The sequence below is a fragment of the Lycium ferocissimum genome, chromosome 9 (assembly GCF_029784015.1).
Source record: "Lycium ferocissimum isolate CSIRO_LF1 chromosome 9, AGI_CSIRO_Lferr_CH_V1, whole genome shotgun sequence".
Classification (NCBI taxonomy): Eukaryota; Viridiplantae; Streptophyta; class Magnoliopsida; order Solanales; family Solanaceae; genus Lycium; species Lycium ferocissimum.
The window spans coordinates 40,019,456-40,030,959 of record NC_081350.1 but is presented as its reverse complement, the minus strand read 5'-3'; the positions used below and the strand labels follow the sequence as shown (position 1 = coordinate 40,030,959).

The 11,504-nt window shown below is 33.9% G+C and overlaps 1 protein-coding gene across 1 annotated transcript; it reads right to left on the bottom strand.

Moving 5' to 3' along the window:
* Window positions 1–1,727: 1,727 nt before the first annotated feature.
* Window positions 1,728–2,642, bottom strand: LOC132069505 (zinc finger BED domain-containing protein RICESLEEPER 1-like). Its single transcript, XM_059462843.1, has 2 exons — window positions 1,866–2,642; window positions 1,728–1,786 (listed from the first exon to the last, which is right to left on the bottom strand). Exons 1-2 carry the CDS (start codon window positions 2,599–2,601, stop codon window positions 1,743–1,745), a joined length of 780 nt encoding a protein of 259 aa, XP_059318826.1. The 5' UTR covers window positions 2,602–2,642; the 3' UTR covers window positions 1,728–1,742.
* Between the last annotated feature and the right edge of the window lie 8,862 nt (window positions 2,643–11,504).

Genomic DNA, 11,504 nt, shown 5'->3' with positions numbered 1-11,504 from the left:
CAAGTAATTTTTTGTGGCTATAAGATTACTATTGCTACGATAACTTCAAACGCGTGGCAAAAACATGTGATTTAGCTACGACATTTTATAGTAGCAATAAATTCGTAGCTATTTGGGCAATTATTGCCACGATATTTGGCAACTATAGCAAAAATGAGGAATTAGCTTTGCCATGTGAGTTTTGTAGCTAAGAAATTTTACGAAATTGTAAATAGCCATGAAATTTTTATTTTTGTAGCTATTGCTAAGTATTGGCCACGGTTTTCAAATTCATAGCTGAGAATTCGTAGCTATAGATGCCTAATGTTGTAGTGATTTTTTTGAATGATGCATATCTATTTTTCAGTTCTCAAAGCTTTGATCTATTTTGGACCAAACTAACAAAGATGTTACCAACAGTTAGAGAACTATACACTACAAAACCAAGCCAGTATATCAGAATTGTACCTACACTACAAAGAAACACAAAATCTGCATAATTACGAGGTTAAGCTGCACGTAATGCTAATGTCTCGCAAGATTTCATCAGTAGGCGCTTACGATGCTAACAAAAGCCTTACAAGGCCATACCCCTCCACTCTTTCTACTGATTCTGGAATACTTCTAACAACAAAAGATAGAGAAATTATGAAGCTGTTGTACTACTACTGCCCCCTGTCCAGAAATTGGAAGCTCTAGTTGTGCACTCCAATTTACCATCTGTGACCATGAAAGAAACCAATTTAAGGGTATGCAAAAGAGGCAAACACTAAACACCCAGTCAAGCAGGAAAAAGAAAAAAGCAAAAAAGAGTCTACGGGATACAAATAAAGCACAAGAAAACTGTTATGACAACAAAATTTTTATTAAAAGATCATTCTACTGACTCCGGACACTTCTAAAAAACCATTAAAAGATACGCATTGTAATACCATAATATGGCTATGCACCCAGGTGAGACATTCCAACAACAAAAATAGAGCAAAAATGGCTGGTGCAAGACCAGGAACAGATCTTCTTACTGCAAGATATAATATGTTCATCTAGTAACAGCTTTAGTGACGTTAATTGATGGTTTTTAGCTGGTATAAATAAATACATAAGCTTGATGAGTTTGCAACTACTAATTACTTTATTTTATTATGTTTGCAACATTTTCAGGTGACAGGGGTAAACTAACTTGGCAAATAAGGTATAATATTGCTATAGGCGGTGTAGCGGCCTTGCATATCTTCACGAGGGGTGCAGAGGAGGATTATCCACAGAGATATCAAAGGCTGCTAATGTACTTGTTGACGAGAAGATTTTGAGGCTCAGGTATTTCTTTGAACCAGTCATCATGAGATGAAAATTTGGTGTTTCACAGTGGCTTTATTGTCATGAAACTGACTTCATTTCTATGATTTCGGTCATCTACCTTCGTTCATTTCTAGAGAAGGCATAAACGCATTCAACAGCTACAGCATAACACACATCGCCATAAGCAAAGCAGCTGAGAATTTTAGCTCAAATTCAGCACAAAGCATCTATTCGGCTAATTATTTTCAATCCGATTACTTATCTTCTAGATACAATAAAATACGCAGAGAGATAGGGGACTGAACTCTTAATACAGTATCAAATCGCCTGCTTACAAAAGCAATAGATTCAACTACATTAATAATAATTTTAGCAAATAGTTTGAAACTAATATTCAACGATAAGCTTTTGGATCAGAGAGCATTGAAGTTCAAAATCTCAATCTCACCTGAGGCATCTCGCGATTACAAATCAAGAACGAGGGAATCTTTTGAGCTATCAACCATATCTAAAAAGAATTTAAGATGTGTCAACAATTAAACTAGGTAAAAATATATAAAACAAAATACAAAAACTGAAAAACATACCAAGTTCAAGTTTCATAAGATCATTAAAATTTTCTTCAACATTTACGGGAGAAGGCTCATTTCGACGCCAATCTTGAAGACAAATAACAGCTTGGACCAATTTCGGAGTCAAAGAACTCCTAAATGAATCAAGAATACGGCCCCCGGTGCTAAATGCACATTCCGATGCCACACTAGAAATAGGAATTGCCAACACATCACGAGCCATCTCGGAAAGAATTTTATATCTAGGAGAATGAGCTTTCCACCATGATAAGATATCAAAATTATCCTTATCATCATTTTCATCATCATTCGGCTCTAGTTCTTCACTAAGATACTTTTCCAACTCCGACTTACCACCCAAACCTGTACCATCTTGTTTGTTCCTCTTCATTTGGATCCTATTTCTCACTTTTGCTGATTTTGTGCTAGTGTTAGAGCTAGATGAATCCGATGTCTGACCCGATGAATCAGAGAGAGAAGATGTGCGTCGAGATGCATTAGAGAATTTTGCTACATATTCTTCAAACATAGATTTCATATAAGTCACCACTTCATCTTTTATTTCACTCCCCTTTTCATCTCCAAACATATCCTCAAATGCGCCGCCAACATACTCAAGTTTGTTACGAGGATCTAAGATAGAGGCAATAAAAAGCACCTTATTCATTTTTTCAGGAGCACCCCAATACTTGACAGACTTTTCTATCATTTTTTCTCCCATTTTTGCCAAAGAAGGATCATCATCTTCCATACACTCTCTTAAATGATTGTGAAGCTCAACTATATCTTCAAAGTGACATAAAGTGAACCTGAAACCTTCTCAGTTAGATCATAAAACCTTTTAAGAAATATTACCAAGTTTCTCACCTTTTGCCAATCATCACTTTCAAGTACACCTGCGATACTTCCATCTTCACAAACATGAGTAGCAAGATAAGTTGACAATCCACCATCTTCAAGATCAAACCTATCAAATGCACTCTCAAAATGTTATGCGGCATCCAACATCAAGTAGGTCGAATTCCACAGGGTCGAAACATCTAAACATAATGACTTCTTACTGTCTATGTTTTTTAGTTCACAACATTCCGCAAATTTTCTAATCCTTGCGGCAGATTGTCTAACATATTTCACCATTTGCCTAACATGTTTGATAGATGGACCAACTTCTTTCATGCCATCTTGCATAATAAGATTCAAAATGAGAGCCATACATCTCACGTGAAGATGGTTACCACATTTCATGTTAGATGCCCAATTAACCATTTGTTTGTGTAACTCTTTCACCATGACATCATTAGAAGAAGCATTATCTATAGTTATAGTGATTATTTTCTCCAATTTCCAATCAAGCAAACACTTACTAATACAAGGGGCCATTTCGTCACCCTTATGACTAGTAACAACCTGAAAGTTTAAAATTCGTTTATGCAAGAGCCAATCACTATCAATAAAGTGTCGTCAAACACATATAATTTATTATCTGTATAGAAGTCCATGTGTCTGTGGTTAGACAAACTCTCGATGATGTTTCTTTCAAATACTTTATAAACTTTTGTCTCTCTTCACCAAAAACTACATAACAATCCCTAGTCACTGTTCTACGGGAGGGAACTCGGAATAAAGTTTGGGTTTTATTCATAAGCTTCTTAAAACTTTCCTTTTCAACAAAACGAAAAGGAAGCTCATCAAGGATTAACATCTCAACTAAAGCCCTCCGAGATACCTCTTGATCAAAAGTCCAAGTTGCCCCATCACCCATTTCACCTTCTAATGGAAAGTTTAAATTTGATTGTTTGTACTTAGAATTGGAAGTGTTAACCTTATTTGGATTTTTAGGACAAGTTTTCAAATGTTTATTCAGTCCACTTGTTCCATTTTTAGTTGCATCAGCTAAGAGAACTTTACCACAATACTTGCACTTTGCTTTATTAATTCCATCTTCTATGAGCTTATCATAATGCGGCCAAGCAATAGATCTTGGTTCTATAGCTTTCCTCTTCACAGTCACTGGATGTTGTTCAACTTCCGGTGTTGAATCAAGAGACTCAGTAATAGGTGCGCTTCCACTGACATTGGCTGTTCAACTTGCTTCATCTTCCATCTAAACATAGAAGAGATTACAAATGTTATAAGACATAAATTGCAAGGGATTAAGTATCATTTATACTTAACATAACATGGTCACTTTATTTTACTTGTTTTCTGCTTGCTGCAAAAAATGTCATGTAGCATGTAGTGCATTATATTGGTTCTTGAAATAAAGAAGGGACCTAGTAATTTCCATGAAAGAGCATTTAAGAACAAGAAAAATTAAATACATGTACAGTATCATCAACATGGTGCGATTCTGTCATGGAGTGCTTGTACTATGAATATGATCACACGTCTTTAAAACAGTTGGAAGAGCCACTGATTGTAATACACTACTGTATAACAATCAAATGAATGTGACAGATTTTGTTACTAAGAATAAATTAATTCACTGAAAAATATTTGTCGAGCAACTTGTTTTAGTAAGTGCTAGGGATATGCCAACATCCCAAACTATGATCTGTATTACCCATTGCCTTACTGAAAATAAACTACTACAGAAAATCCAACCAAACATAAAGAGTTCAATTTTTCTACATGACATTTTTTCAACTGTTTGAAGTAAAATAAATACTGTAATCAGCGCACAAAAATCCAGCCAGGATAACTCAAACTCCATTTCAAGACACTCAAAATATCAAACTGGAGCTTTGCTACCTCTCTTTAGGCACATCAGGATCAATCTCTCTCGACTAATTGACTATATCATGGAAACCAACAACAACGACTACTAAGCCTCACTCCTAAACTAGTTCGGATCAACGATATGAATCATCTTTATCCATTATGTTATATTTGGGCATGTTTTGTTCCACTATTCCATAATTTGTTGACATACAAATCTCTAAATAAACTAAAAAAGACTCCTGGAAAACACGAGACAAGATGTAAAGTAGGCCAACAGGATGAATCCTTAATCCAAACTAGTGAATACAACATACATGGACGAACCCCCAAGTTAAATCAATTCAAAATTATTATGAATCATCTAATACACACACAATCAGAGCTTACTTCCATGTTAAACATCTAAATGAGTAAATTTGAATTCCCATTACAGCTACTGATGACCAATTAGGAAAACAAATTAATCAAAAAAGAAGGATATTTTCCCCCAAATCTCAGGCTTAACAGAATAACTTATTTTCTTTAATTTAATTTTTCTCACCGGAAAGCAAATCCCAACTGATCACACCCAAAAAGAAAAAAGACAAAAAAAGGAGAAAATCTTCAACCCATTTAATTTCCCAGAAACGAAAGAGACAATTTTAACAAATATCTTTCTTTCTTTCTCTCCCAAATACTACTGCTATGGATACTATCCATTCATATCTTTCTCTCCCAAAAACAACAACAACGAAGCATTGGAAGTGTAAAACAAAACCAAAAAATACAATACGGAAACTATTAAAGAAGATTAAATTAGTGAATCTCACCATTGTTTTCTCCTTGAGGAAGGAATGAGAAAAACCTAATGTGAGAAAAGAGACTTCGCACTTCGCAGTTGGAGCTGAGGTAATTACCAGACTTGGGGAGATTTTGTGTGAAGTAGAACTGATGGGTGATGTGGCCGATGGGTATACAGTGTTAGGGATTTACTGTGAAGCACTGAAGGTGAAGTGAACTGATCGATGAAGGTGAAGTGTTAGGGATTTACTGTGTTAGTATTGGGACTTTTACTCCTTTAGGTACTGGACTTAAAATGTTTGGGCTGGACTACTGGACTTGAAATGTTTTTACAATGGGCCTTTAGCCCTTTACTCCTTTAGGCTGTACAGTATTGGTATTAATTTCGGTATTCGATATTTACCGAATTACCGAACGGTATAATGGTAAATTCCGAATACCGAAACCGAAATACTAAATTTTATATTTCAGTACCGAATATCGAATTACCGAAATACTGAAATAGCCGGTTCGGTTCGGTTTGGTAATTCGGTTTTCGGTATTTTATGCCCAGCCCTAAATGTATCATTCTTTTTTAGACGAATAAAAAAGGAAAGTCTATAAATTGAAACAGAAGGATTACATTTGTTGTTAAATTGTTCACAAGTTTTGACAGACCGCAAGACTAGGCACTATCTTTGTTTTACTTATCTTATTAATATTGTTCATAAGTCTTGTCAGAATGACAAAACTTGCATATGATGTTCAATTGTTCATGAGTTTTGCCATATTAACAAAATTAGGTATTATCCGCATTCTACTTTTGTTAAATTGTTCACATGAAGTCTTGTCGTATTGGAAAAAAACTTGCCTATACTGTTAAATTGTTCACACCACTAAACTTGCGTCTGTTGTTTAATTGTTCAACAGCGCAGAGATATGCAGAAAATTCTCACTTAAAATAGATTAAAATTTTAGCTAAGTCACACAAGGGGAGGAAGAAGGAGAATGTCTATCCGTGAGTCTATCTGCAAAGTTTGTAAATACTCCCAACAAAATGATCTTATTTGTGCAAATATTTGCAACGAATTGGTGCATGGACCATGGAAAGAAAGGCCCATAAGTGCAAGGGCAGTTTCAGCAAGTCTTTTAACATATGTGGGCTATAAAGGTGCCAACAAACAAAATAGAATTGTGTCCCACTGAATTTTACCTCATATAAGGATTTAAATAGACGTGTTGGCTAAGATTGCGCTAAACGGAATTCTAAGCAAAAATAAGGTATGTTCTAACCACTCCAAGTTTGTTGCAATCAATAAAAACTGTGTTAAATATGTGTTGTTCACATGGCGGATTATAACTAAATCTTTCTTAATCGAGATCATTTCTTAAACATTTCTTGTTGCTTCCAGAGGTACAAATAATTTCATTGTCTATTTAATTATTTCAATGTCTATTTTATTTATAGCTAGATAATTATTCCCAAATAATAATAGAGTCGTGCAAAGTGAAACATAGGGAGCGCCAAATAAGCTTATGGAATCAATATTTCTTACCTTTTCCTTAATACTAAATATAGTAATACCACTCAGCATTCATGCTAATATCCCTTAGCTTGTTGTTGTTTTAAACATTTAAATAACTTCACGCTGAAAATTTGCAGTTCTGATCTCTGAAATCACTAATTTTTTCATTTTTGGCTGGATAACTCCTTTAAAGTGTTTAAAATCAAATTTAGAACCTACTAGCTCTTTTTTGAATGCCAAACCACCACCTTTAATAGCCTTTAATTACCAGCAAAACTCTTCTCACAGATACACGAGCCAAATACACAAACATGTGGTACAACTTTATTTACTGAAAAGTTGTAAGTAGAACTAAGAAGACTATATAATTGCAGCAGTTTACTCGTGGAAACCAACATTTTGATAAGGAATAAAAATTTTAGTATTAAGGTATCCTGCCAAAATTTAATTTTCTCTCTTCTCTTTCATGTATTGTTTTTCTATTATCCTCTAGTGTTCACATGTCAGAAGAAAAAATTTAAATAATGTAAAAAAGAGAATAAAGCAAGACTAGAGATTGGATGGGAATTAAAGAGTGCACTAGTTTGCTTTGTTTTGCCATAAGCCAAATCAAAGTCCTTGAAAAAGATAGTGCTTTTGCTTCACATTCCAAGCTGTTGCATCTTTGAATTCCTTCATTAAATCATGCATTATTTTCCTATCTACCATTATCAATCTCAGAAAAAGCCCTTCTATTGAGATATCATCTTTTGCTGAATCTTGGACACTGAAAAGCTCTCTGTTTTACTTTTTTTTTTTCTTTCCCAAGAGCCTTGTTTTCATTGAAATTTTAATGTTTTTGATCTCTTTTAGCCGTTCTGAATTCTTCAAATCCATTGAAATCCCTTCTTGAATCACATCTACGTACATTCAGATATTGCTAGGTTGTAACCTGGCGTCAAAGCAGAGTTTCCTTCTTGCTTGGTAGCTTTTTCTTGGTGTTCTAATTGGGACTTGTATAGCTACGGTTTCATCCAATACATAAGCAATTGAAAAACACCTTCTTGAGCCAATATCATAGTAGTTATTATTAACTTCGTTCCTTGGCCGTGCATTAACATTCTTAAACTTGCCTAGCTTCACTTGAACAAGATTTCCTCCGCCATGGATCGAATATTTCCAATTAGTCGCTCTTTGTAGTACAGTTTTTATTGATGAGGTTGCTCAAAACGAGTGAAATGTTGAATATATAGTGATCGATTTCGGCTGTGTCTTTTTCAAAAAAGTGATGCATGTTTTCTCTTGTAAGCTTAACCATGGTATCGATCGATGCCACCTAGGGACAAAATAACGTATCAATCGAAAAGACTACCAAATGCATGAATTTTTAAGTTTAAACTGAAATAATGCCGTCTAGTTTCAGATATTCGAAAATCATGGCTCCTTAGCTTGTAGATGGTAAATTTTAGGATGATATATGGTTCCTTGTAGATAGTTAAATGATTTTCAATATCAATTTTCTCATAATAACAATAGAAATTTTATACTCCCTCCGTCCCAATTTATGTGATACATTTCGCTTTTCGAAAGTCAATTTAACTAAACTTTAGAGCTAAGTTGGATTAGATTAACTCAATATATTAAGATTAAAATTTATATATTTGAAAACTACACAAAAAGTACTATAAGTTGCAACTTTGCTCATATCAATTAGATAAAAAAATACATCTTAAAATATTGGTCAAAGTTCATACAGTTTGAATATCGGGAAGCGAAAAGTATCGTATAAATTGGACAACCACTATATAGAAATTTGGAATTAGTGGGAAATGCATACAAAAACAAGTCACGTTGTTTACTGGGCGCAAGGCCATGCCGTTGTGGTGTGATTATAAAGTCGAATATACATTAGGAATAGCAAATGGTATCCTAACCCCCACTAAAACAAAAAGTCAACGGTTACTCCTTTGAGCGAAGGTGACTGTCAGCGTAAAAGTTTGCATGTTCACTATTTGTTTCCGCATAATTTCTACTTACAACAACTGGACAGAAATGCATTGAGGACATGGTTCATCTTCTAACTTAGGTAGGTTTAGCAAACTTTATTGAAAATTTTTGGAATAATTTTTAAAAGGAAAAAAAAAAATTCTCGGTGCACAAATCATCATGCATTAGTAGGGTGCAGGAAGGGCCGCACTCAAGCATTAGTGGCTACTGTCATGGCTAAAAGCCGTGGCCTATAGGTCACATGGAGAACTATAAATGTATAATTTATATTCACCAGCTTCGCTTGAGGGGGAGTGATATATATATATATGTGTGTGTGTGTGTGTGTGTGTGTTTGTGTGTTTGTGTGTGTGTGCGTGTCTATATATATATAGGTCACATGGAGAACTATAAATGTATAATTTATATTCACCAGCTTCGCTTGAGGGGGAGTGATATATATATATGTGTGTGTGTGTGTGTTTGTGTTTGTGTGTGTGTGTCTATATATATAGTGTTGTGGAAGAGAATTATTATGTATTGGATAGGATATAAGTATAAATAAGGTTCAGTAGTACTGTAATAATATAATTAAGCATCTTCATAATATGTTAGAGAAAGTACTTGTGAAGGTGTGCAGGTGATGATTTCAATCAGCTACAGCTTCATATGAATCTTATGATTTCATAACTTACAAAACTAATTAATTTTCAGAAAACTTGTGAATTAATTGAAAGCTATCATTTGCTTAAGTGATTTCTGTCGACAGTTATCACTAAGTCTGTACCAACTAACAATAATGTGGTCTAAACCACCAGATACGTTTAATTCTTATCTTTCAAAGTTCTTGAAATTAGAACAAGGCTCCAAGGGTAATACATATGATCAGTTACCTAAATGAACTCTTCTCCAAAAAGGGTAAGTAGGGGTTCGTCCTGGGTTGGTTCGGGCTTTTTAAAATAAACCAGACCAATTGCATCGAGTTTTAAAATCTATAAACTAAACCGAACCAACAAAATCGGGTTTTTCAACCTCGGGTTTTCTCGATTTTTTCGGCTTGCTCGGGTTTAAAAGATAAAAAACTATGAAAAAGTTAAAGAAACATTTATAAATAAATATTTTTATGTATAAAATATGTTTGAAATTTTATAAATGTAATGTGGCATTGGTTTTGATTCGGTTTGACATTTTTTAGTTAAAACCAAACCAAACCAATAGTGTTCGGTTTTTTTTTTTTTTAAACCAAATCAAGTCAAACCAAACCACTAGTCGGGTTTTTTTCTCAGTTTGGTTCGAATTATCAGTTTGGTGCGCTTTGTCGATTTGCTTTGTACACCCCTACTGGTAAGACCGTAGGTATCAACTGTCAAATTCTCAATCTTAATTTGTTTATTAGATACTCCCTCCATTCACTTTTCTTTATCCACTATTTTAAAAATAAATTTCACTTTTACTTATCCACTATAGCATATTAAAAGAAAAATAATATCTTTTTTCTCGTTTTATTGTGAACATTAATTAACTATTCATTCCAAATCATTTTCCAAGTTCATTGAGATTATACACCAACTAATATATGAGTATTTATAGTAAAATATGCACTTTATAGATTAGTGTAAAGTTCATTGTGAACAAGTAAAAGTGTATGGAGGAATTAAATACATGAGTTTCACATCTGTTCCGAATAATAGTAGTACTACTCCCTCCGGATCAAAAAGAGTGTGCAATTAGCATTTTTTTTTTTTGGGTAAAAAAGAGTGCCACTTATCAAATCAAGAAAGAATTAACCTTATTTTTTCAGATTTGCCCCTCTTAAGTGATATGTGATCAAATCCCAATATCTATTAAATTAGGGGCAGTTTAATCAAATTACCTATCTTATCGAGTTAATAACTTCTTAAGGGGTGTGCAAATGGCTAAGTAGACACTCCTTTTGATTCGGAGTGAGTATTAATTAAGACTTCTCTAACTCCTTTATTACTATAAGTATATTTTATGGCAAGACAGAAGGAGGGTGTGGGGGGAGCAGAGGCCGGACCCTAGATTTTTAAGATAAGAACAAAGCATCATTATCTTAACATAGAACGCCAACAAACTTTTAATGACATAATCGAGGGATAATACGCATCTATCGGTCACTAATAGCGTACGGCAATAGCTATTTAAAATACAAGTAATCAAATATGTGTAATAAATAAAATTTAACACAAAGAAGCAAATGAAAGAGATAGCTCTTAATCACGTTCTAACCAAATTCGTAAACAAACATTGGTGACTATCAAAGAAGTTCGAATGCGGGGCGAGCTTACGTTTAACGCTTATTGTTTTCTTAAAAATAGGCTCAAAAAAACAATTAAAAGTGACATTTTCGATGCGGGTGACAGGTGACATGTAAAAGACGAATTGCATCCAACGTGCTCCAAAGACACTTTCGTTTATTAGAGTGCACAATTAAATATAGAGAAAAGACATCATTTGACCCTTGAACTTGGCACGATATATATATATATATAACTTAACTTAATTTTTTTAGCATAACAACTTTCATCCCAATTATTTACCACCTGAGAACACGGGAGGGTTAGGAATAAAAAAAAAAAGTAAAAAAAATTAAGTAGAGGAAAATATATAAAAAGGTGGACCGTGTGATATATATATATATATATTATTATTATTATATAAT